Genomic DNA, 26,608 nt, shown 5'->3' on the forward strand with positions numbered 1-26,608 from the left:
TGCGTCACTTCCCCCGCTCCGGCCTACACAATTGACACGCCTGCGCAGAATGAGGGTCAACACGGGCCCGTTCCTTTCGCGCAAGCGTTCCGAGCGGAAGGCGGGGCCTGGCGGCGCCGCGGTGCGCAGGCGCAGCCGTCGGTGGGTCGGGGTTGGGGCACCTGAGAGGTGAGTTGGGGGCTTGTCGTTGAGCTGGGGGCTTGTCGTTAAGCTAGATTGGCTTCAGTTCCGCGTCTCGGTGTTTCCGGAGCTCCGGGGCCCGTAAGGGAGGTCGGTCTGGGGCTGGGGTCGCCTCGTGGTTCGCCGGGTGCTGTAAGTGGGCGGTGCGGAAGGGAAACTGAGGCCGGGCATCGACTGGCGGTCGTCTGACTGGCTCTTGCCGGCTCCTGGATCTCAGGGCTGAGAAATGCTGGTTCGCAGATACGCGGGTAGAAAACGAGAAGTAAAAACGCCCCACACGTAGTGATCGCTTGCTGAGTGTCCGCTGCTGTCTGGAGCACGGTCCTTTTAAATGAGGGACCCCTGTTTGTGGGGCTCAGGTCGGGGCTCCTGTGTCAGCGCCGCTGTTCTCCAGGTGGGTGACCTTGGCCAGCCTCTTGACTTAATAGAGTCTCACTTTTCTCCTCTGTAAAACGTGCATTGTTCAAGTCCCTGCCTCGGGGGCCGGGGATTGGGGAGAGTTCAAACGACAGGTCCCAGCTCAAAGGGGCCAGCAATTAGTCTTATTTCACACTTAGGGTCTTCTGCATATTGTGCTAGAGGCGGGAGAAATCCGGGCTTGAGAACCAGCTGCACCACCTCTCTCTGGCTGTGTAAGGTTGGACAAGTTGCTTTCCCTCTCTGAGCAGCATTTTTCTTTTTCAGTGGGGACCGCAGAAGTATATGCCTCCTGGAGTTTGTGTGGGAACGTTCCTTGATCAGGTTCCCGGTACTTGTTAAGCGCTCACTAGAGAATAACTAATTTTGTCATTAGGTGTTAGAACTCGGTGACCAGCGTGCGTCCCTGCATGATGCTCCTGTTTCTTTCATCTATCTTTGCTTGTTTGTTTAGTCTATTTTTCCTCTTCCTAGGCCAGTGATTTTTGTGTCCTCCCCCCATAGTACTGGGTGATGGGGACATTTTTGGTTGTCACAACTGGGGTGCTCCTGGCATCAAGTGGTTGGGGGTTCAGGGGTGCTGCTCCACCCCCTACAGTGTCCATGATGGTTCCCCAGAGAATGACCTGCCCCGAACGTTCCCAGTTAAACCCTGTTTTAAACAAGTGATTTTTCATAGCCAGGGTCTCTGCGGTGGTCAGGGGAGTGAACCCTAAGAAATCATGTGCAAGGTTTTGTGTGCACATCCGTTTTTGTAGGGAGTGGAGAGGATACTTTATAGTTTAGATTCTCAGGTCAGACTGCCTGGGCTCAAAACTGGTTTGTGTCTCCTTAGCTATATGATCTTGAGTGGTGCCTTTACCTTTCCAAGCTTCAGCTTTCCTTCTGTAGAATGGGGATTAGGTAAAACAACACAGGGTCTCAGCATACTGAATCAGGGAGCCAAATCCAGTTGAGACCTGTTTTTGTAAATGGAGTTTTATGGAATACAGCCATGCCCAATGGCATGCCCATCATCTGTGGCTGCTTTTGCCCTGAGTCGTTGCCACAGAGACCCTATGGCCTGTGGAGCTGAAGAAATTTACTTTGGCCTTTTGCAGAAAATGTTTCCTGATTTCTGAAATAAGCCGTTTCATGGACAGCACTTAGCTCAGTGCCTGCAAAGTCATTGGCATTCCAAGGATTTCACCTGAGGTTTATAATTCCATCTTCCTAGAAAGATGAGCAACTGTAAATGGGGTAAAGCTCTGCCCCAGGCCAAGAGCTATAGTCTTACCTGATCCTATGTTTTTTTGGCCCAAGACCCAGTTCCAGCTGAGGTGGAAAATGCTCCGTGAGGGTTGAAAGGATAAAATAGATTGTGGGTAGGTAGGCAAGACCAAAGCTCTACTAATGAGGAAACTGAAACCCAAAGTCTCAGAGAATGGCCTCCCCAAGAAATCTGGTCATGTAGCTCTGAATTTGACAGCGATCTCACATTTTCCTGAGTCTATGTGGATCAAATGTCACCAAGTGCTGGGGTTCAAAGGAAGATGATCTGATCTGACCAATGGGCTCACTGTCTGCTGGCTGAAGACAGGCCAGGAAGGAGCCTTGTAGGAGGTACTAGACCAGGGGTGGGAATAGTACTTGGTCTTTGCTGGACAAAGTGGGTGCGAAGCTCTGCCTGAGGAGGTGACCGTGCAGCTTGGTGTCGCAAGAAGAGTAAGAGTTTTCCCGATGGATCAGAGGAAGAGTAGTGGGTTTGAGTGGAGCACAGCAGGTGACACGCCGATGTTTCGTTTCAGGGAGCTTTCCAGGGTTTGTCATTGTGTGGGACAACCTGGTGGCATTTTAGAAGAAGACAGGGCTGTGCTTTGGGGAGTGAACCCCAGTTCTAGCTTTGGGGCCACCTTTCTTGGATACCTGAGGTATCCTAGTTGGGTGGGAAGAGCACCCACAGAAGTGGTGGGCCGTCCTTCAAAAAGTGGGTGCTTCTTCCTGGGGTGGTCACTCATTTTAGTAAGGTGTGCCATAATTTTCCATTTGAGTGATCAGTCCTAGGCAGAGTTTTTTAATGATAAAATGACAAAGTAGACTACGAGCTGGAAGGGATTCTGAAGACGCCAAAGAGGAGCTGCCTCCGGGACCCCCCCGCCGCACCCTGGGGCAGCGCCCGCCCACTCTCACCGGGCTCATTCCTGTACCCTGCACCCTGTTGGTGCTTTCTGAGAGCTCATACAGGCCTCACTGTTGGGGGAGAGTGGGCCTTTGAGAATGTTGTCCGGCAGCCAACGATCTACAAGTTGTGATTGTTCTAGAGACACACAGTGCCTGGGAGCCATCAGCAAAAGTGCTGTCTCTGTGTCAGGCTGGGCGCTCTCTGAGGAGCAGAAGCCTTGTTCATCTTAAAGCCACGCGTTAAAGTCAGATGATCCTGGTCCTCCTGCTTGGGGAGGTGAGAGGAGAGACAGCAGTTTTCAGGGACCACCTGTGTCAAACACTGTGCCCAGTCCTCTGCTCTTGACCCACAGACCCTTTTCTGCACTTCCGAAACCCAAATACTTGGCACACAGAACATTTCCAAAAGTTTGCAGCAAAATCGTTTGGCCAGAAAATCTGACTTAGAGCCTTTGAGCTGACCTAGAGCCTTTACTTTTCCCACTTAGTGTCTACCAGTGATTTTCAGCTGGTGGTGGTTTGGCCATGTCTAAGGACATCTGTGATTGTCACCACTTGGGAGGTGCTCCTGGAATCTAGTGAGTGGGGATCAGGAATGCTGCCCCCACCAGTGCCCAGGAGAACCCCCACAGAGAATGACCCAGCCCCCATGTCAACAGTGCTGAGAGGGAGAAACTCTGTTAATTATTTGGAGAAATAGTGAGTTTAATCACTGCTCACACTGTACACCAGTATAAATCCCCGATGGTCGGATAGTGTAAACCAGGGTGACCCCAGCATCTGTGAGTCACCTCCTCTCTCCTCTCACTCACTGTTTTTATTTAAATGTGTGTAGCCTCCTAGGTCGTCAGTAGCCAGGTGGTTGTGGAGCACAGTTTCCTGGGGTCAGTGGAATCCCCTGACCCAGGTGTTCTCACCTGGGGTGATCCTGCCCCCACCTCCAGCTCCCACGGAACAATTAGATGCCAGGGATGCTGTTAAACATCCTGTATTGTAGGAAAGTTCCTCACACAGAAAATGCCCCACAGTCAATGGTGCCCGAGGGGAGAAACCCTGCATCAGGTTGCTGAATTCTCACAACAACCTGTGAAGACACCTCTCCTACCCCAGTTTATAGAAGAGGGATCCTTTCAGATGTGACACAGGGACAGGAAAGATGACACACAGGTGCCCTCGGGGAGAAATGGCTGGACCTAAGGCACTGTGACTCCAGATCTTGTCCTCCAGGGAAGTGGGATATCCCTGGCCCGTCGTCCATGCACTGGCCCAGGGCAGGCTCCAGGGGGCCCTGGCTTGTGGACACTTGGTGTGTCGCACTGCGGAGGGGCGGGGGGAGTGGCTGACATTTGGGATATCACATCAGTAGACCAGGAGAAGCCTAGAGGCAGGCAGAGAGAGTTACCTTATATTGGTTCAGTGGGGGCAACACGAGCAAAGGCCCTGAGGTGCAGAGGGCCAGGAGCATTGGAAGAACTGAAAGCATGACAGAAATGAGTGTGGTTTTGTCTTTCCATTCCTGAAGCCTCAGTGACCCCCTTGGTAGTCATGTCCTCTGGCCTCAGCTCTGTCCAGGAGGGCACGAAACAATTATGGTAAAGATCAGATTTCTTTTTTGCTCCACTCTTAAGGAAACATCCATCGGGACCCACTAGTTTCCCAGGAGGGGAAGCAGACCCCCACACACCACTGTGGGTCTCATTCACACGTCCCGTTGCTGGCTCCTGAGGATCGGCAGGGAAACCGTGCTGGAACTAGTGTCCAGGACGCTCGGGCAGAGGCCAGCTGCTCAGCTGTGTGATCTTGCCTTGCCTTCCATCTGAACTTGTGACCGATTCTGTATGGCCCTGGCACAGCTCCATCCAGTTTGCCATGACAGTGATTGGGCTGGGGCAGTGTCAGCAAACATGAAGGCCCCAGTGGTAAATGCCGTCAGCTTTGGGAGCCACGAGGCAAATCAAGCATGTTACGTTGGCACTTACCTACATAGGAACGCAACAGCTGTCCTCAGCTAGGTAGGCAGCTGCCCCCATGTGACACCCGACCCGTGTTTTAAAACAGACTGTGCAGAAGGATCCAGGTCCTGGGATCTCAGGTTTGTATCCTAAGGGGAGGACCTTTGAAAGAGAAAATTAATGATAGTAAAATAGACATAAAATTTACCATTTTAGCTATTATTTTTAAGTAACAGCCCAGTGGCTATAAGCACATTCACACTGTTGTGCAACCACCACCACCATCCATCTCCAGAACTTTCTCATCTCCCCGAACTGGAACTCCAGTAACTCCTCCTCCCCCAGTTGTCACTCACCATCTGCTTTGTCTCTGAATTTGACTCCCCTAAGGAACTCCTACGAGTGGAATCACATAGTGTTTGTCCTTCTGTGTCTGGCTGGTTTTACTGAGCATAGTGTCCTCAAGGTTCATCCACACTGTGGCAGGTGTCAGAGTGTCCTTTCTTAGGCCGTGTAATATTCCATGGTGTGGAGGGACCACATCTTGTTTGCCCACTCATGTCCATGGGCATTGGAGTTCTACCTTACCTGTCAAAAATATGTGCAAAACAAACATTTTTGATGTTCTCAGCAGTGTGTCTCCTTGGGTTTGGAGCCTGGCGGGCGGCCGGTTCTCAGGACCCTTCGGCTGGGGAGGACGAGTCTCCTTTTGGAGCTTCATTGTCTTCAAGACAAGCAGGTGTGGTTGATCTCCATGGGTCCCTATGTATCACCCCTAAGATCCCCTGGATCTGGGACTGGCCCTTTGTCCCCCAGGCTCTGGACCATTCTGATCCCAGACCTGTTCCAGGGATGCTCTTGGGCCAAAGGCACGTGCTTGGTAAAGACTTCATTGTGTCCAGAAATAGGAGGGAGACTCATCACCACCCCCCTAGTGTTTTCCAGGGGTGGCTGTAACTTTCTGTTCAACTCTACAAAACACAGCTATTTTAAGTTTTTCCCCTTTTTAGAAATTGAGATATAATTCACTTGCCGTAAAAACCAGTAGAATTTAGCACATTCACAGAGCTGCGCCACCGTCCCTCCAAATTCCAGAGCATTCATTCCATCACCCCCGAAAGAGGCTAGGTCCCCATTTGCAGTCACTCCCCTGTCCCCGACCACCACAAACACTTCCTTTCTCTGGCTTTGCCTCTGGTGGACATGTCACTGAAATGGAATCACTCACAGTGTGGCCTTCTGTTTTTGGCTCCTCTCCCTTTTCCTAACATGCACTTACTGATGGATGTGTTTTTCCGTGGACTAGAGACAGCCCAGAGCGTGGTCAGTATCAGACGCCGTGACTGCCCTTGCACCCGAAATTTTAGGTATGCTGTCAGCCAGCTTGTAAAGCCTGGGAGTTAGTGACTTGCTCTTCTGGTCCCTGGCCAGTGAAAGGTTAATGATGATGCGGTCGGGAGGCCTCCTTGATTTATTGGGGGCACAGACTCTTCACCCCACTGGAGATGTTTCAAGGGGATCAAGACTTCACAGTGTGGCTCCCAGCCATGCTGAGTGGATATGAGGGGCTTTAGGCAGCATGTGGGTCTCTATCCCGCTCCTGTGTCCTCCATGGGAGCAAGGTGCACCTCAGTGTACGACGGGAGTGAGATGTTCTGTGCAAAGTGCCAGCTGCCTCACAACCACTTGGGTAGCAGGATCCTCGCATGTTGCTTGTTCTCGTCTCGGCACCGGGGACGTCAGGGCCTGGGCACTATCTGTGGGGGGCCATCCTGGGAACTGGGGGTGAGTGTTGAGCGGCATCCCTGGCCCCACCCACTTGATACCGGGAGCACTCCCATTCATGACAATCAAAGATGACCCTAGACACAACCTAGTGTCCCCTGGGGCAGGGTCACACCTGGCCTGGCAGTGCAGAACGTCTCAGAGGAACCCAGGAGGCTCTCAGGCAGCCTGGAAAGGATCCATCGTTTTAGTCTGCTCGGGCACCCTATGATGCCTGTGTTACCCTTGTGTCCTTTAGGGGCATCAGGACTTGGAAACTTGGGGTTCATAGACCAGCAGGGCTTCAGTCCATACAAGGCAACCGTCAGAGTCCCTGTGGAGCCCCAGGGTGTCCACCCCCCATTTGTCCAGTGAAAGGGTGAGGACTGCCAGGGCTATGTCTCTCTCTTACGAGTACAAGGGGGAGGGACTTCGAGGGATGCAGTGCCCGCCCACTTGCCCAAGAGCAGGGGCTCTGAGCCTGGTTGTCTTGGTGTCTTATCTGTGAAATGGGATGGTTAGCTTCTTGCCTCACAGGTAGAAGTGACCAGTGTGCCTGGGTGGGGGACACACCGGCAGACTCCTGCCTGGAGAGGGACCTGTGGCTGGGTGGAATAGTGCCTGTGCAAGCCGCCCCGTCCTTGTGCTCTTGCCCAGGGTCTGCAGATCCTGAACACCCCCGAGCGTCATCTCTTCCCGTCTCAAGATGGACAACAAGAAGCGCCTGGCGTACGCCATCATCCGCTTCCTGCACGACCAGCTGCGGCATGGGGGGCTCTCGTCCGATGCCCAGGAGAGCTTGGAAGGTATGCACGGACCTTCTTGGGCCCCGGGGATAGAGTCCCCTGTCTCCAGCTTTGCTGCACCCCCCACTCCTGTTTGTCTTCCTCCCCACCTTCCCTTCTTTCATCGGTGCCTAGAACTACCACAGGGTGGATACGACAGACCAACACACTTGCCCAGCCATGGACACTCGTCCCGTCCTTGTTTCATAGGCGAGGCTGCTGCCCAGCCCCTGGCAGGCACAAGCCTGGGCTGTCCGGTGCCCTTCCCCCACCACAGGGTCCCACCCCCCATGGCTTTAGGCCAGGCCTTCTGTGGGAGGAAAGGGAGGCATGTGCATCCTGGAGCTGAGGGTCGGCAGGGCAGCCCCCAGCAGGTGGCCGCAGGGCTCTGCCTGTCTGTCCTGCAGGCAGTTGTGCAGCCCCAGGAAGGAGCCCGGTCACGAGGACTCGGATGGGGGGTGGTCTGATTTCAAGCTTCAGTTTCCAGCCCAGGTTCTGGGAGGTCCAGCAGAATGTCCCTGGCATCTGGCTCCCCAGCTGACACTCTACACTTGGCTCCCAGCCAGCTGGCCCCCGTATTGTGACCCCACAAAGAGCCCTGATATCACCCAGCTGAGCCCCACTGGGCAAGGACAGCATCTCCCTCCACACCTTGCTGTCGGGGCTCAAAGGCATAGCCGTCTGTTCTGAGTTTTCCAAGGCCCTCGACTGCAGGACGAATCCACACCAGGGCTCGAGGGGCACTCACTGTGCAGTGTGCCTCGTGGTCTCTGCCAACCCACTTGAAGAAAACTGAGCACGAGCCCTGCCCCCTGAGCCCCCCGATCATAAACTCGGGCCCAGTCAGAAGATAATACCATTGTGTCCCTTGCAGTTGCAATCCAGTGCCTGGAGACTGCTTTTGGGGTGACGGTGGAAGACAGCGACCTAGCACTTCCTCAGACTCTTCCAGAAATATTTGAAGCCGCCGCAGGCAAGGTGAGCCTCGGGCTGCCCCATCACCACCCAGGACAGCGAGAACAGCGTGGACAGCCAACAGCTGCAAAGCACGCCCCTCCTGGGTGAGGGAGTGGGGTGCCTGCACTGCGGGCACTGGGCCTGAGCTGCTCTCCGTCAGAGCTCAGAGGTCCCTGATGGTGGGGGAGGCTCGAGGTGCTGGGTTTGGGAAAGGTGGAGGGCAGTGTCATCTTTTCTCTGGGGCCAGGAGATGCCACAAAACCTGAGGAGCCCCGAGCGAACCCCACCTTCAGAAGAGGACTTGGCGGAGGCAGAGCGCCTCAAAACCGAAGGTGAGAGAAGGGTTCTCCATCCCCACTGGGCACCTTAGCCACCTGGACTCCTGGGGCTGCAAGAGGGTGAGGCAGGCTCGTCCCTGACTCTGAAGCCAAGGGAGGGATGGTGTTGGGCAGTGGGCATAAACCAGCCTTTGGAGACAGGGGCCCGGGTGGGGATGGCTTTTAAGAACACAGATGTGATGAGTGGAGAAATCAGAGCCTCACATACAACAGGTAGGAATGTAAGTGGTGCAGCTGCTGTGGAAAAGGATCCGACAGATTCCCAAGTGGTTCTCACAGTGATCACACGACCCCACAGTTCCACTCCTGGGTGTGTCCTCAGGACACATGCAAACACACATCCACAAGGCTGCTTGTATAGATATGCTCAGAGGAGCACAATTCATAGTAGCCAGAAAGTGTAAGCCATGGAGATGTCCCTCTGCTGGTGAATGGATACAAACGAGCTGACCTGGCCGTGCCCTGGAATATCACTCACCACGGAAAGCACTGAAATGCTGACACTCACTGTAGCGCGGAGGGACCTTGAACACACGGTGCTCAGTGAGAGGAGCCAGACACAAAAGGATGCGCACACAGTGTGATACCATGTATGTGTCATGTTCAGAGCAGGCACATCCACAGACACAGGAGTGGGTTCGTGGTTATTGGGCTGGGAGAGGCAGTTGACTACTGATGAGGACAGGCTTGCTTTTTGGGGTGTGGAATGTTCTGGAATTAGATGGAGGTTATGGCTGCACGACTCTGAATAGACTAAAAACAATTGTACACTTTGAAAGGGTGAGTTTTGTGGTATGTGAATTACATCTTATTAAAACTGGGCTATTTCTCAGAGAAGATGCAAAAGTGACAGTATTTGAGACTTATGTCCCCAAGCACCACAACCAAAGCAGTGACAGCCGCCAGCACTGAGTGCTGACTCAGGCCAGCCCCTGCGAGACCCCCGATGCAGACCGCATCCCCAACCCTGTGCCTGAGTGTTGCATCCTCAGACCTTCAGTTTGGAGCTGGGGCTAGCTGAGAATGTTGCTTGGGACCCCCAAGTCTCTTATGAACAGCCAGTTTGCATTTTATTTTTCTTTCCTTTCTCTTTAGGAAATGAGCAGATGAAAGTCGAGAACTTTGAGGCCGCCGTGCACTTATACGGGAAAGCCATCGAGCTCAACCCCGCAAACGCCGTCTATTTCTGTAACAGGTACTGCCAGGCCTGCTTGGGGGCCACGCCACCCCGTCTCCCCTCCTGGTGGGAGGGACAGACTGCTGGACCGTAGGTTACTGGGTCCCAAATGCACATAGTGTCGGGCGGTCAGTGGCTGTCAGAGCTGATGGTAGCACTGAATTAGGAGACACCAGTTTCTACTCAGACGCGGAGCCAGGGAAGTAACCCAGAATTTGGATAGCGTGTCATGCACATGTTCATGACAGCGTTGACAACAGTGAGGAAGTGTGTCTGGCCTATCCTTTTCCCTAAAAAATTACGTTTGTCACGATAACATTGGTTAATACCACTAAACAAATTTGAGGTGTACAACTTCATCACATGACCTCTGTGTGCTCCACGTGTGCCCACCACCCAGAGGCTGGTCTTTCCATCGCTATGTGACTGACACTAGCCTGTGCTCTTAAGGGAAAAGCCAAGTTAGCTGTTTCACAGCCTCGCTCTGCGGAATGTTGTGCTGTGAGAGGGACTGGGTGGTGGGCAGGAGGCAGCATCGCACAGTTAGTGCGGAAGCCATGGAAACACTCCAGATGTGGAAGACACCAGAAGCATGTGTGCTGAAGGTTGTCCACATCACCTCTGGGGTGGAAGAGCTTTTGTTTTGATTTCTTTAAAAAACTCTTTGGGGATATAATTCTAGATAGACAGAAAAGTTGGAGAGGGAGTGCAGACTGACTTGGCAGCATAAAATGGGCATGTGCCCTGCCCCCCAGCAGGGAGAGCCTGCATGGCAGTGCCCTGGGGCTTTGGGTTCAGAGCCCGTCCCGTCACCGCCTGTTTGCTGTGAACATTGGGCCATATCGCTCTGCTGCTGTTGGCCTCAGTGTCCCCTGGTATATGGGGCAGCGCCCTCCCACAGCCCCCCAACATGGGCCCAGCAGGCAGATGCCCGTGTCAGAGCCTGCGTTCATGCAACAGCGTCACACGCCCTTTCAGAACCCCAGATCCACCCTGCCGTACAGGTGGGAAACCAAGTCCCGCCCCCAAATGCCTTATCCTAGGCAACCAGTGAGGACACGACTTTGACCACCCTGCTTTGCTTCCCCAGAGCCGCAGCCTACAGCAAACTGGGGAATTACGCAGGCGCCGTGCAGGACTGCGAGCGGGCCATCTGCATAGACCCGTCCTACAGCAAAGCGTATGGGAGGATGGGGTGAGTGCCTAGGTGGGAGGACCCGGTCGTCTCTGCCTGGGCCTGGACCGCCCCTGCCCCGCACCCACCGCATTCCTCCTTTTCTGGTTGTGTGGAGGGTTTTCCATCCCAGCAGCCAGCTCTCCCAATGCCAGCTGCTGGTCCGGCCACTCAGTTCAGTCCCGACACCACCGACCTGGGGTCAGATTCCACGGGTTCAGGGTTCAGCCCCACAAGGCCATCCCTACTTCAGGTACCAGGCATTTGTCACCTGTGTTTCTGACCAGCCAGCTATAATAGGGGTTTCCCACGCCCCCTCTGCATTGATAATTCTCTAGAACGTCTCACAGAATTCAGGAAAACACTTGACCTACGTTTGCAAGTGTATCAGAAAGGGTACAGTTGGGAGTTTATCAGAAAGGGTACAGATGGAGCAGCCAGATGAAGAGGTGCACAGGGCAAAATCCAGCATGGTCCCAGCCTTTGTCCCTGTGGAGTTGGGGATGCACCACCCTCCTGGCACATGGATGTGGTCACCGTCTTCACGTGTAATTGAAGGGGGCTCCTTAAGAATAAGAAATGACACACTTATGGCTCAGGAAATTTCAGGGGTTTTAGGAGTTCTCTGCCAGGAGCAGGGACAGGGACCAAACCCCACCTTTATCTGACCCCCCTCCCCCCGCCCCTCCATCCCGTGGGCCTTGAAAGCCCTTGGTGTCGGGTGCCAGCGGTAGGACACAAGCACCTGTGTATCCTACCTGACTGTCTGTGTCCGTCCTCTTAGCCCCTGCTCTGGTGTCTGCCCTTCTGGAGCCCAGATTGGACAGGGAATGGTGGCATTGCCATGTAGGCACGTTGCAGTGTGGGGGCCCAGGGGGGCGCCGGAAGCCCCCGGGTCCTCTCCCTCTCATTCCCAGCACCTCTCCCCGCAGCCTGGCGCTGTCCAGTTTGAACAAGCACACAGAGGCCGTGGCCTACTATAAGAAGGCCCTGGAGCTGGACCCCGACAACGAAACATACAAGTCCAACCTCAAGATAGCGGAACTGAAGCTGAAAGAGACCCCCAGTCCGGTAAGTCCCCCTGGGAACAAGGGGTGTGCCTCTGTCAGGGAGGCAGAGCCCAGGGCGGATGCTCTCCCTGCTCACCGTCCGAGGCCGGGCCTGACCTGTGCTCGCAGAAGGTCTGTGCTGTTCGGGGTCCTGGCGTTTGTTTGCTTGGGTGTGAGGCACACGTACAGAAGTGCCCGTCCGGACGGGAGGGGTTTTCTTCTCCCAGGTCCCTGGAAGCAGGAGCCAACACGCTGCAGGGTCACACAGAGAACCGCCAGGGCCGGCCATTAGGAACAGGGAGGGGGGAGCGTGGACCAGAGCTTTTACTATGATTTCACGGGAAGGAAGGGGTGATGCAGGGGAAGTAGGCTTAGGATTGGCGGGTTTGAGTAATTCCCGGAGGCTCTGAGATGACTGGGACAGGGGGACAGTGGCCCAAGTGTGAGAGCCCCGTGGAGGAGGGGGCAGGAGTAGAGTCTGGGTTGACCGACTTGCATCTGAAAGGTGCACTCCTGGGTGAGTTATCGACTGTCTGTAGGAATTTGTCACCCCTAGGAGGGCCCGTTGTCTCTCCAGGGTCTACCGGGCCCCAGATGTCAGAGCATCAGAAAATGAAATAAGTGGTTAGTTAACAGTGCTTTTCCCAAGTGATAGCCATCTGGGCTCGTGCCTTTTATGCAGCACCCCTTGCCACCTGGCCTGGCTACTCGGGCTGAGCGCACGTCTGTTTGAGCTGGACGCCTCTTAGAACTCCAGATGGACCCACACAGGGTCTCATCTCTTGGGTCCTGGGGCCATTGTCACGGTCCTGTTTCCCGATGCCCCTAACCAGCGCTTTCCTCATCCCCACAGACAGGAGGGGTCGGCAGCTTCGACATCGCGGGCCTGCTGAACAACCCCGGCTTCATGAGCATGGTAACTGCCCTCGGACCCCCCAGCAGCGTCCTCCCTGACTGGGGGCCTGCCGTAGACCAGGCCACTGCAATGGCACCATGGAATGGACACTGCAGCCCGGGTCATTCTCTGGGGTGGGGGCCTGCTGGAGGTGTTGACCAGCATCCCCGGCCCCACCCATTCCTTGCCAGGAGCACCCCCAGTCATAACCACCACAGATGTTTCTGTGGTTGTCATGTGCCCCCAGGGGGTGGCATGGCCCTAGGTGAGACCCTCAGGACTGGGCACAAAGGACACTGAGCCCTGCCTCTCCCGGCTGAATAACCTGGGGAGACCGCCTCTGGTCTGCCCCAGCGCAGTGTTCTCCGAGGGGGGCAGTGACGGCGATGTGGCCACGCCGGCAGGTTTAGAAGAGACACCAGAGCGGTAGACGTCAGTGCCACCAAAGACTTGGGTCTAGAGGCACTTGTGTCCTTTGAGAGCAGATTCCCCGATGTGACTTGCGGGGGCTGGTACCTGTGCTCACGTGGCCGTTTCTGGGTGATCCTGCTCAGCCTGAGGCCATGCTGTTGGCTCATGGGGCCACAGGCTGCAGGGTCTTAAACTGTCAGGAAGAGAAAAGTCCAGAAGCCACTGGCAGTCGGAGAAACACCCTCACTACATCTAGGAGCGCCTCACCTCCTAGCTCGGCAGAGGCGGCACTGTTCATTGCGGGCCTGCGCAGCAGCGTGAGTCCGTGGGCGGGGGTGAGTAGGCACCAAAGGGCATCCCGGCACAAGCAGCCGCCTAACAGGAGTCACTCTTTCCGACCTCATCCCCCCAGCCCCTGCTGGTGTGTGTCCTTCACTGGCACAGCCGCGCCTGTGCATTTGTTTACATGTTCCTGCGGCTTTTGGCAGAGCCCATCGGTTGGAGCAGAGGCTGTCCTGGAAAGCCAACAACACTTAACCTCTGGCCCTTTACAAAAAGTTCGGCAGCCTGTGCGCAGTGGAGCTGGCAGGCGGCTCTTCAGTTCCTACGCTGCGCTCCCCAACCCGGCCTCCAAGGAGGCATCCTCAGTGGAGAAGCGCAGGCGTGAGAGGCCCCGTGCAGTGGTGTTTACTGACAGAGCAACACTGGGGGCTGCCTGGCTCTCCCGATGGGTTCAGTGACCCAAAAAAGACCTCAGATACATCCACCTGGTGAAACCTGAGGTGTTAAAAAAACCAGAGATGCCCTAGAGTCCCCTCAGAGGGTCCCAAGCGGGACCAAAGTGGTGAAACTGGTGAAACGTGAGTCTCGGTGCATGGAGACGGAAACAGAAGTAGGGGAGAGGTGGGGAGGGCAAGCGCCGGGGTGACGCGCTTGCTGTGCCGGGGCAGGAGAGCCCAGCGTGCTTGGAGGGGAGTGTTCTCAGAACACGGCAGCAGCTGTCCTCTGACCACCGGTTCTTCTCTGCAGGCATCCAACCTGATGAACAACCCCCAGGTTCAGCAGCTGTAAGTGACAGCCCTTCTCCCTGGATCTTGTGCTTAACTCTCTTTTCATTGCAGTAAAGCATAAGATTTACCATTTCAAGCATTTAGTTTCCCACTCAGTGGCATTAGGTGCACTCACAGTGCCGTGCAGCTGTCATCACCATCTAGTCCCAGAACATTCCATCACCCCCAGAAGAAACCCCATCCTCCTCGTGGCCATTCCTCCTCTCCCGGTCCCTGGCAACAAGTAACCTACTTACTGTCTCTGTGAACTTGCCTGTTCTGGACATGCCACTTGTATGGAATCACACACTGTCACCTTTTGTGGCAGGTATTTCTCAGTGCCACTCGGGAGCCAGAATTGCCCTGTTAAGAATCAGTGTCTTTAGGGCAAAAGCAGATCTTGGGAAAGCTGGTGGAATCCACGGGGCTGCTGTCAGGGAGAAGGGTGGGCCAAGGGGCCCTGCCAGACGGTGGCAGAGACCGTCTCCTACCGGTAGAGGCTGAGGGCTGAGTGGAGCCACTGTGGGCCGGGGAGGGCTGAGCCGTCCTGTGTGAGTCACAGGCTCTCTCCTTGCAGCATGTCTGGGATGATTTCCGGCAACCACAACCCCCTGGGGACTGCCGGCACCAGCCCGTCCCAGAACGACCTGGCCAGTCTCATCCAGGCGTGAGTAGACCTGCGTAGTGGGGAGGCAGTGGGCCAGCAGGGGCACTCCGTGTGGGGAAATGGAAGCGTCAGCACTGTGTCCTCCAGTGAGTGGGCACACTGCCTTTACTGGGGCCACACGTGGGGCACCCGTGACGAATGCCTGAAGGATATCTGTGTGATCATCGGGGCAGTGGCTGGGTGTGTCCCAGCCCGGCTGAGCCTAGCGCCTCTCTTCCAGGGGCCAGCAGTTTGCCCAGCAGATGCAGCAGCAGAACCCAGAGTTGATTGAGCAGCTTCGAAGTCAGATCCGAAGTCGGACGCCCAGTGCCAGCAATGATGACCAGCAGGAATGACCACCTTCGTGAGTCCCCTTGGGCTGCGGGGTGGGGAGTGATGCGGGCCCCCATTCAGGGGTTTCCACTGAATTTTGCTTCTCGCCCTCCCAATTCCCGTGGGAGACACTGTCTGAAACCCCACAGTTCCTGGAAGGGCTGGAGCCTGAGTGTCTACAGACGAGTGTGCAGCAAGTGATGAGCATGCTTCTCTTTGCGTGCACATAACACGTGGCCGGGTGGCCCCAGTGGATGAGAGACGAGGTCGCCTGGGCAGAGAGAGGACAGGCCAGTGCGTGGCCTTTCCTTCATGCCCAGGTGTTCTGACTGGGTACCGTGATTTGGGATTTTGTTTGTTTGTTTTTGCTGTGAGCAGATGTTACATATACAGTTGCTTAAAAACACAGAGGGTCCCTCTCGGCCTCTGTTGGCTTGGTTAGCTGCCCCAGGCCCCTGACCTCTACCCGTCTGTCTCCGGTGACTCTGCCCCCTGGGGGCTGGCGGCACGCAGCCTTCCTTTCTGAGATGCTCCCATGCTGCTGTGGTGTCACCTCTTGGTCGTTGTTCTCACACTGTCCCATGATTTTTTATGAGAAGTGTAACGAATACACAAAAAAGGCAGGAAAAAACAACTTGAATCTTTCCATGCAGAGCAATTACTGTTAATTATTTGGGGCACCAGTTTTTGGCCTTAATTTAAAGGGGGGAAGTGTAGTTGGGGGCATTTTTGTATTCGTTATTCATTGGAACCTGATCCCCAAAGTACCATCCCCAGCATGTGTATGTCTGGGCCCCAGGATCACCTGTGATGGTGGCTGTGCTCTTTCTGCGCTTACACGGCAGCCACAGGCCGCACCGAGGTGCACTGGATTGAGATTTCAGCAGCCACGGCGGTGCCCTCTCGGACCCGGGCACCCGCCTGTCTGACCACCTGCCTGTCTCATCCTTCCAGCCGTTCCAGCACCACCGGGTTCTTCCGAGCTGAGTGGGGCCTCCACGTGTTCCGTTTTCTTCTATTGGATTGCCCAAGAGGGAAAAAGAAAAAGAAATTGGACCTGCATGAGATAGATTTTTATGCTTTTATTTCTTTCCCTTCACCCTCTCCTTCCTTTTTGTACTCCCTCATGGCTCCCAGGCCCTTCTCAAAACAGAGCCAGCAAGCTGTGAACACAGACCAGCACCAGTCTTCAAAAACCCACTCACTAAAGTATTTCCTAGAATATTCCGGAGTGGGGATTGTCCTCGGGCCACTCTCCGAGAAGCTGTCGGCTTTACTTCAGCCACGTGTGAAGCCCACTCCAGCGACCCGCTCCCTCGGTCTGTCTTCACAAGAAGCCTCTTTCTGAGTCAACTTCAGCTGCTCAGACTAGCTCACTGCCAGCCGTGGTCTGGGCACCAGTGTCCACCAGGCCTTTGGACCACAGGTGTTTGCATGAGGAACTCTATCTAGTTGCAGATTCCTAAAGACATTTCATTGCCCGTCAGGAGTGGGACCGTCTCGGGGTGCCCAGGGCCAGCTTCTGGGACAATCGAGCATTTTGATAGATGCGCTTTTCACCCCCTTCAATCTTTCCCCAGTACTGACACCCGACAGACCATGAGGGGTGTGGTCATGACCTTCCTGCCTGGTGTCCGGGCCCATGGACTCCCAGAAGGCTCCACCTCCTGTTCTGGGGCCCCTGGGGCCACTCTGCTCAGCCTGCAGTTGCCACCAGGCAAGAGGGCAGACCCACAAGTCAGGGCTGGGCAGCCTGCCGACAACACAAGGTCACCGTGGATGTCCCTGATCCCCTGCTTGGGCACGGCATTGTGGGGAGATCTGCTGAGCTCCCCTGTGCTGGCAGCAGTGTTGGAGGCTCCCAGGTGGTCTGCAAGGTCGACCAGTAACGTGTGTTATAGGAAACTAGTAGGAAGAAGGGCCACTGCCAGCCACCTGCAGTCATCACATTGGCTGGCAAGGCAGCCCTAACTCTTTGAGTACTAGCCATGGTAATGAGAGTAACGTGTGGGGAATAATAAATAGACATCGTGACCTCTACCTGTCTCTCTGTTAACCTCTTGGCGCCACCCCTGCCCTCCCCCAAGTTTCCAGAACCCCCCAACCTGGAGTTTCAAAATCTCCCCAGGCATGTTAAATAACTTCACTGCCTGACACCACATGACTGCAAGCTCTTGTGCCAGAGATCACAGATGGTTCCAGAAATAGCAAACCTCCGGGCTGCCTCGTGTTGCCTCACCTTTGACCCCAGTCACATCCCCCGTGCAAAGGGTGACCGACCACAGGGATCAAGCTAGACTCCTAGGTTTGCAGTAAGGTTATCTTTCCTAGTGCATAGTTATGATATATGATGTAAAATTGCCATTCCGTAGCCCAAATACCCTCCCTCCCTCCTGTAATTTTTAATGGGGGAGAGACATTGTCCTAGATAGGAAGGAGCCCAGGAAACTTAAGGGTTCTGTCCCCAAATCTTTGTGGGTGTGTAACAATGCGCTCCATGGTCATCATGTAATCCTTGAATGGGTGCTCAGTTCCTATTTACAACTTTCCATGGTGAGCACCAGCATAACCCATTTCACAGGAGAAAAAAGCTTCAGCTGGAGCTCCCCTGGCCCTTGAATGGCAAACCTGGTATGGGGCCTTCTGTGGGAGTGAGTGGCTGGCTGAGGACCCCGCCTCTGCATGAGGGCTGCCTGCTCCATCCACAGCTGAAGCAAGATCATCGGGCTCAGCAGTTGTCTGTCTTCCCACGAATAAAAAAAAAAAAAAGACAAGATATGGACTGGGGGTCAGCAGCCACAGGAAGCATGCAGCCTGGTACAGATGGGGGAGGAGGAGGGAGTGAGGCCTCTGCCCATCTCCGAGTCTTCACTGGGAGTGATCCTGTGAAGAACCATGATTGCTACCAGGGGAGGCCCCCTGGCGTCCAGTGGGTGGAGGCCAGGGATGCTGCTTGACACCCCGCAGTGCCTGGACAGTCCCCCACAGAGAATGGTTTGGCCTCCACGTCCACAGTACTAAGGGGGAGACTCCGCACTAGCACAATGCTATCAGTGTGTGATTCCCCCCTCCCCCGAATCCGCCCACCCACCTACCCCAAGCTCAGCAATACCAGAAGCTGGGAGCTTGACCCTGACCATTGTGGCTAAGTTGTCCTGCAAGGTGAAAGGTCACCAGTTCGATTCCTGGTCAGGACACGTGCCTGGGTTGCAGTTTAGGTCCCCAGTCAGGACAGATTCCAAAAGCAACTGAAAGATGCTTTTCTCTTGCATCTATGAGTCTCTTTCTCCTCTTCCCCTCTCTCTAAAAATACATAAATGAAGTCTTAAAAAAAAAAGAAAGAAAGCTAGGATCTTGATAGAAATGCAAATTTTTGTCCTCCCACCCCCAGACCTACTGGATCAGAAACTGGGGGTGGGTTCCAGTCATCTGTACTTAAACGAACCCTCCAGGTGGTTCCGGTGCCCGCCGATGCTCGAGAACTGCTGGGTAAGGCTATGCGTTCTGAATTCATTTAGCCAGGCCCCTGCGGGCTCTGCACTTCGAACAGGCAGCCTGGGTGGTTCTGACCCACGTGTTTGGAGAACCCCACTTTGAGAAACACTGGTGGGAACTTGAAAATGAGCCATACACTCTAGAAGCATCTGCATGAGCCTTGGATCTTCCCAGGCAATCTTTGTGGCTTCCCTCGCCTGTGTCCATCATTGGGAGGCCCTGCACACCCACTTCCAAATTTACCCCCAACTCAGCCTACCTGTTCAGGAAAGACCCAGAAACTTTACGTTTTGGAACCACTAGCTGGGTGGTGAAGGAAGAAAAAATGAACTGACATCTCATCCCAGAAGCTAAGGGCTTCTGTGTGACTTGAGAAGTATGTCATGATAATTACTGCTCCATCCCACACGAGTTAGAAATAGGACATTTCTGAATATTCTGTCAGAGGTGCACTGAGGAGGGAAAAAGGCAATTAAATATGGATTTAACATAAGTCGTGACTTGGAAAATGCCTCCAGGAGGAGGTTGAGCTTAAGATGTAAGGCCAGGGCTGCTGCCACAGACAGAGTAAAGAAGGGCCTGTCCTTTCTCACCTCCACACACTGAGCATGTCATCCCTGTGGCCCAGTCAGTAGCCCCCACCCAGATTAAGTCCTTGGAAACCAGAGGAGGAAAAAAACAAAGTGTGTCTCACAGAAGCAGGGTTCTCAACTGGGAGCAGTTTTGCTCCCCAGGGCAGTTTTGCTCATTAGGCCATGTCTGGGGACATCTGTGGTTGTCACAACTAGGGTGCTCCTGAGTTCAAGTGGATAGGGGCTCGGGATGCTGCTTAGCACCTCCCAGTGCCCATGATGGCCCCCACAGAGATGACCCAGCCCCCAGATCAGCAGTGCCAAGACATGGGCCCTAGATAAATGTGTCAAAACAAATATCCCAAACCCCTTTGCCACCAGCACTAGCAGCAGTTTGTTCTGTTCACTGGCTCTAGAGTGCTCTTTTACCTTTGCAGCAAATATTTCACTCCAGCATGAGTAACTTGAAAACCCAAAACTCACTTAGCTTCCCTACCCTGCTCCTCCCTTTTGCAAATGATGATTTCAAAGCTGGAGCAAAGATAGAGCTCTCTTGCCTTGGCTGGTGTGGCTCAGTGGATTGAGTGCCAGCTTGCAACCATAGGATCTTCTGCTCAATTCCCAATCAGGGCACATGCCTGGGTTGCAAGCTAGGTCCCCAGTAGGAGGCGTGCAAGAGGCAACCACACATTGATGTTTCCCTCTCTTTCTCCCTACCTGCCCTCTTATAAAATAAAATTAAATTTAAAAAAAAAAAAAGGAGCTCTCTGAACGTGGCCCTCCTGCATAGGAAGTTGAGGCCACCAGGTGGCGCACCAGCACCACAGCCTCAAGACCAGAAAGTAAAATATCGCATGTAATCATGAAACTACCCAGGTTTGGGCCTAGAAAGGGCTCGGTTCTAGGGAGTAACAATATGCTTTTAGGGCTGGTTTTTCTTTCAGGAGTATAAGCTAGGCTCTGTGCTGTGATGGGGCCACCATCCTGAGTTGCCTGATGCATTGCAGGATCAAATACGAATCCTTTCAATGGTGAGGGTGCAGAATGCAAACCTCCCGAGGTCTCTGTAAGTTCTGGTAGACCGTTCTGCATTTTCTCTTTTATTATTGTGCTTCTTAAACTTATCGAAGTGTAACATGCATGCACAAAAGTACATACATTATAAGAAACAGCTCGATGCATTTCCACAAAGAGAGCACACCAAGGTCACTGGCACTCAGACCAAGGACAGAACCTGACCAGACCCCTGTCATGCCCCCTCCAGTCATTGCCACACCGAAGGGTAACACTGCCCCAGCCTTCGATGTCATGTGTTAGTTTTACCTGTTTTTGAAGTGTATACAAATGGAATCTATGAAAGGTAAAACCGTGAAGATGGTAGGAGAAAATATAAAGTATGATTTGGGGTGGGCAAAGCTTTCTTAAAGAGAATGCAAATGCACTGTGGTGGTTAATTTTATATGTTCACTTGGCTGGGTTACGTTATTCAGGTATTTTGGTCAAACAGCAGTATAGATGTTACCAGAAAGGTGTTTTTTAGATGAAATTAACATTTAAATCAGTGGAGTTTGAGTAGAGCAGATTAGTCTCTCTAATATGGGTGGGCTGCCACTAATCAGTTGAAGGCTTTAAGCAAAAAGACTGAGGTCCCCCTCAAAAAGAAAGAATTCTGAATCCAGATTTGAGGGGCAACATCTGCTCTTTTCTGGGTCTCCAGCCTGCTGGCCTGCCCTGCAGACTTCAGCCTTGTCAGCCCCCATGACCACATGAACCAATTCCTGAAAATAAATCTATCAACTCCCTATCTCCCCTATTAGTTTTCTCCCCTTTCTGGAGACCCTGAATAATACAAGCTCTACCATAATTATTTTTAAATCAACAAATTGAACTGCATTAAAAGTGAGGGAGGGTGAGCTATTGAGTGGGTGAAGACATTTGCAATATATTTGACAAAAAATGTAAATTATTCCTATAAATTAATAAGAAAAATAACTCAATTTTTAATTTCTTAGATGTTATTTATTTATTTTCAGAAAGAGTGGAGGAGAGGAAGAAAAAGAGGGAGAAAAACATCTGCTACCTCTTGCACGCGCTCACCTGGGGACCAGGGCCACAACCCATGCACGTGCCCTGAATGGGCATCAAACTGGTGCCCTTTTGGTTTGCAGGATGACACCCCACCCACTGAGCCACAACAGTCAGAGCTAACCCGGTTTTTTCAGTCGGAAAAACACTTAGGCATTTTAAAAAACAGGACATGCAATTGGCCAAGGAGTATATGAAAAAGGTCTCAGTTTCACTAGACATCAGGGGAACACTAATTGAAACCATAATGTGAGACGACTACATCAGAATGGCTAAAATGAAAAGCAAGTGCTGTTCATTAAAAAAGTGCATCAGCGTCTCCAGGATCACTCCCAGGAACAGAAATTCGCCGGGGGGACCCCAGCACTCAGCAGATGGGTGTCCTGTCGGCCTTGGTTTGTAATGAGACAGGACAGAGCAGAATGTGCCAAAGGAAGAGGCGTGTGGGGCAGGGCCTGAGACCAGCTGCAAGCTTCCAGAGTCCTCTCCCAGTGGAGTCACCAGGGCACACTTAATTGCCTCAAAATGGGATGTGACAGTGGAAGGGAGGTGTGGTCCCCACGGGGCTACTGAGACTCAGCACCAAGGTTCTCATGGGGGACCCTCTCTTCAGTACACAGAAGATCCCAGAGTCCAGGGGAGCAGGTGCTCAGCGTGAACCACATGTTTGTGCAGACAGTTCAGGGACAGGGAACCCCCAGGTCCAGTTCCAGATGCTGGCAAGGGCCATTCTTGCAAGCCAGCCTTTCCACAGATAGAGGTCTCAGGCCTGCTATGTTGATTTTTTTGTGCACCTAAGGGGAAAAGCCAGCTTGTGCATTAAGTTCTAATGCCGGGCATTGGCATACACTAGGACCCCTGGAGGTACAATTCCACCTGTAGATGTATGCCCAACAGTAACATGCATGAACAGCCACTCAAAGACAGGCAGATGAATTCAAAGCAGTGCTATTAGCAACAGCCAACACTGGAAACTACCTAAGTGAGCAACCCCAGCAGAATGGTGGCTGCTTGGGAGTTGGAGTGGGAAGAGACAGAAGGAAACTGGGCGGGAGGTTAGGGTTATTGCACTATCTTGACTGTGAGGATGATTTCACAGATATAGACATATGTCAAAATTTACCATATTGTATACTTTAAATATATGTAGTTTACTGTATGTCAGTGATATCTTGGCAAAGCTATTAAAATGGTTTTAATTTATATTTCCATGATTATCTGTATGGATTAAGCATCTGTTCTATGTCTTCATCTCCCATGACTTGTCTGTTCATCTCCCTTCCCATTTTTATTTTATTTTTAAAATATTTTTTATACCAAATCATCGCAGGTTCGATTCCTAGTCAGGGCACATGCTTGGGTTGCAGGCCATGGCCCCCAGCAACTGCACATTGATGTTTCTCTCTCTCTTTCTCCCTCCCTTCCCTCTCTAAAAATAAATAAATAAAATCTTTTAAAAAGATTTTTTATTTATTCATTTTTAGCCAGAGGGGAAGGAAGAGAGAGAGGGAGAGATACATTGATTGGTTGCCCCTCTCATGCCCCACACTGGGGACCTGTCCTGCAACCCAGGCATGTGCCCTGACTGGGAATCCAACCAGCGATCCTTTGGTTTGCAGGCTGGCACTCAATCCACTGAGCCCCACCACCCATTTTTATTTTAAAATTTTGTCTACTACCAAGTGCTCTGTGCTATCTATTATCAACATTTCCTCCTGGTCATTTACTTGTGTCTTAAGCCAATTCATTGTGTCTTTCAACATGGGAGATTTTTGAAATATTCAACAGAGCCAAATATGCTGGTATTTTTTTCTATCATACCTACCCATACAAAAGTCCTAGAGCCCATTCAAAAATATGCCTTAAATAAAAGCCCAAAGCTTATGTAGCTCCTTCTCTGAGCGGTTCCATTCTCTAACCATGAATAAATATCGCACATCTTTAATTCTTCTATAGGAAGGAATCATCCCAAGCGAATTTACCTGGTATGCTACTAATACAAGTGATCTTTTTTGTTGTAAATTATGGAAACCAGAAAAAAAAAATCAAGGCAGCCCTGGCTGGGTTGCTCAGCTGGTTAGAGTGTCATTCAGTTATGCCAGGGTTGCAGGTTCGATCCCCGGTCAGGGCACACACAAGTAACAGCCAATGAATGCACAAATAAGTGGAAGGACAAATCCATGTTTCTCTCCCCTTTCCTCTCTCTAAAATAAATTTTTAAAAATTTTTAAAAGTCAAGGCACTCTGTCTCTAAAAATAAAAATAGCTACCACCTCTTGTGTGCTTATCATAAAACACGCAGAAAGTGATATTCAATATTAAAAACTCACAGACATCTCATACTTTACCTCTGCGAAGCCAAACTCAGTCTTTTGACACCTCCAATCTCTGTGCCTCCCCCAGTCTTTCCTATTTTAGCAAACGACACCAGCAGTCATCCCTGACACCTCCCCCCCTGCAACCCACCCAGAGAAACCAGTGCCAAGTCCTATCAATTCACCCTCCAAGATATTTCTCAAAGGCACCCACCACCATCTATCACCCTTGCCAATGCCTTCATGTAAACTAGCTTCCAGGCCCTGGCCGGGTAGCTCCGTTGGGTAGAGAGTTGTCCCAGTATACTAAGGCTGTGGGTTTGATCCCCCGGTCAGAGCACATACAAGAAGCAACTAATGAATGCAAAAAATAGAACAACAAATCAATGTTTCCTTTTTTCTCTCTCTCTAAAATAAATTTTTTAAAACTTAAAAAAAATAAAAAAATAAACCAACTTCAATTCCTGCCCAAGTGATTCTTAACAAGTCTCCCTGCTTGCACTCTGGCTTCTTTACAATTCAGTTCTATTTTTTTTTCAACGAAAATTTTTATCTTGCCCCAGAGATAAAAATGCTCGTCATTTTAGTAGCTATGCCTCCAGCATGTGGGTGTATAACAAATGGCTTTAAGAAAGATTGCGTTCATGCTGTACAAAATGAATTGTTTTTCTTTGTTTTTTATTGTAGTTTCCCCATTACTATTTATCCCCCTTATGCCCTCTTCTGCCTCCACCCATCTCCCCTCCCCCAATTCGGTCTTTATTTTATTTTATTTATTTATTTTTAGACAGAGGGGAAGGGAGAGAGAGAGGGAGAGAAATATCAATGTGTGGTTGCCTCTCAAGCGCTTCCTACTGGGGACCCGGCCCACAACCCAGGCACATACCCCAAATGGGAATCAAATCAGAGACCCTTTGGTTGGCAGGCCAGTGCTCAATCCACTGGGCCACACCAAACAAGAACAATTCAGTCTTTCTTTACACAGGAGTCAGAATAATCTAAAACATAAATTGGATCACACCCCTCACCTGTTTAAAGCCCTTCAATGAATCACACTGCATTTATGGTAAGATCTGAATTGCTTGCTATGGTCTATAGGACAGTCCCTGATCTCTCATATCTCCATTGCTCTCTAACGTTCAGCCAGCCAGTACTGCAAACTCTTCTACTTTTGCATCGTGTCCTCTCCGCATCTCCTACTTCTTACCACTCCCTTGGTTAATTCCCACACAGAACCATCTTTCTCTTTTTTCTTCATGGCATTTAGTGCAACCTATAGTATTTCCTTTATATATGTATATTATTTATCTTTTGCTTCACAACAAACTACCCCAAAACTGAGTGGCTTGCATTAACAACATTCATTATTTCACGATTTCTATGTGTCAGGAATCCAGATGCACTCATCTGAGTGCTCAGCTTCCAGGTCTCTCAAAGGCTGCAGTCAAGGTGTCCCCTGGGCAGCAGTCATGTGAAGGCCTAATAAGGGCAGGATCCCCTTCCAGGATAACTCGTGGGGTTCTTGGCAGGATTCAGTTTCTTACTGGCTCTTGTACTGAAGGTCTCAGTCTCTTGCTGACTGTTGGTAGGACGTTGCTCTTAGCTCCTTGCCACGTGTGCCTCTCCAACGATTCAGCCTGCTTCATCAAAGCATGCAGGCTGAAAAGACAATAGAGTCATGCTAGTGAGACAGAAATCATGACATCCTATAATTTTGCTGTATTCTGTTAGAATTAAGTCACCAGGTGCAGCCCACACTCAAGGAGAGGAAATCACACTGGGGCATGAACACAAAGATGTGGGTCATTTGGAATCATTTAAGAAATCTGATTCCTGCAGAGTGTTATTATCAATATTTCATCAATACTCATCTTTTTTACTAGGCTGTGAACTGTGATAGTATGGGCTTTGTGGTTTTTACTTTCACTCCATTTTAATAATTTGTTTGTAATAGGACTTTTTATAATAATATTGAATCTGACCTTTACTATTGTCAACCGATGGTTGTTGGTGCCAGTTCAATGGCAACAAGAATACCCAGTTTGGGGAGTGGTGAAGAAGGAAACTATTCTGTGCAAATAAACATTTTTGAATTCTTTTTTTAGAGAGAGGGGAAGGGAGGGGAAAAAGAGGGAGAGAAACATCAATGTGTGGTTGCCTCTCATACGTCCCCTACTGGAAACCTGGCCCGCAACCCAGGCATGTGCCCTGACTGGGAATCAAACTGGCAACCTTTCTGTCTGTAGGCCAGCGCTCAGTCCACTGAGCCACACCAGCCAGTGCTAGAGCATCTTATTTTATAAATAGAAACCCACCACCCCTACTGGGCTCTATTATTCCAGAGCACTGTCACCTTCTCACATAACTCCATTATTTATTATGTTTATCCATTATTTTCCATGTCTTCTCCTAGAACGTAAGCTCCAAAAGGAAGGAGATCTGTGTTTTGCTCACAGATGTTCTCCTAGGAAAGGTCCTGGCAGAGTAGGCAGAGCTGTTGAACCGATGAATCTGCTTGTTAACACGACGAGAAGGGCATCAGCAGCGAGGACGCTCAGAGATGGATAGTCTTCCATAGGAAATCATTCCCAGTCAATGGCCAAGCCTCAATCCGAGAGGTATTCAGCACCAGGTGCCCCTGGACAGCTCTGGAAGCCAAACACTTCCGGAACTTTTGTACTATGGTTGGAGTTTCCCTCCGAAACCACTCGGTGGCTGTACCTACGCTTTAACGAGAGAAAACTACTTTTCAGTGCCCGTAGGAGAGGTGGGAATCGCAGGATGAGTGGCAGCCACTTCAGCCAATAGAGAGGCCCTATAGGCCCACGGTACTAGGAGAAACCAATAACCAGGG

General features: G+C 51.8%; 1 protein-coding gene across 3 annotated transcripts; it reads left to right on the forward strand.

The window, feature by feature from the left end:
• Positions 1 to 43: 43 nt before the first annotated feature.
• On the forward strand, positions 44 to 17,327 carry SGTA (small glutamine rich tetratricopeptide repeat co-chaperone alpha). 3 transcript variants are annotated; one of them, XM_045831694.1, is made up of 12 exons: positions 44 to 168; positions 7,131 to 7,279; positions 8,133 to 8,236; positions 8,463 to 8,547; positions 9,649 to 9,748; positions 10,821 to 10,925; positions 11,837 to 11,975; positions 12,807 to 12,869; positions 14,289 to 14,326; positions 14,886 to 14,975; positions 15,196 to 15,318; positions 16,242 to 17,327. In XM_045831694.1, exons 2-11 carry the CDS (start codon positions 7,180 to 7,182, stop codon positions 15,308 to 15,310), a joined length of 939 nt encoding a protein of 312 aa, XP_045687650.1. In that variant the 5' UTR covers positions 44 to 168; positions 7,131 to 7,179; the 3' UTR covers positions 15,311 to 15,318; positions 16,242 to 17,327. The 3 variants fall into 3 exon arrangements, with proteins under 3 accessions (XP_045687650.1, XP_045687649.1, XP_045687651.1); XM_045831693.1 differs by lacking the exon at positions 44 to 168 and adding an exon at positions 6,733 to 6,852; XM_045831695.1 differs by lacking the exons at positions 44 to 168; positions 16,242 to 17,327 and adding exons at positions 6,733 to 6,852; positions 16,087 to 16,169.
• Positions 17,328 to 26,608: the final 9,281 nt, after the last annotated feature.

This window comes from Phyllostomus hastatus, unplaced genomic scaffold (genome assembly GCF_019186645.2).
Source record: "Phyllostomus hastatus isolate PE091 unplaced genomic scaffold, TTU_PhHast_1.1 phas_contig_159, whole genome shotgun sequence".
Lineage (NCBI taxonomy): Eukaryota > Metazoa > Chordata > Mammalia > Chiroptera > Phyllostomidae > Phyllostomus > Phyllostomus hastatus.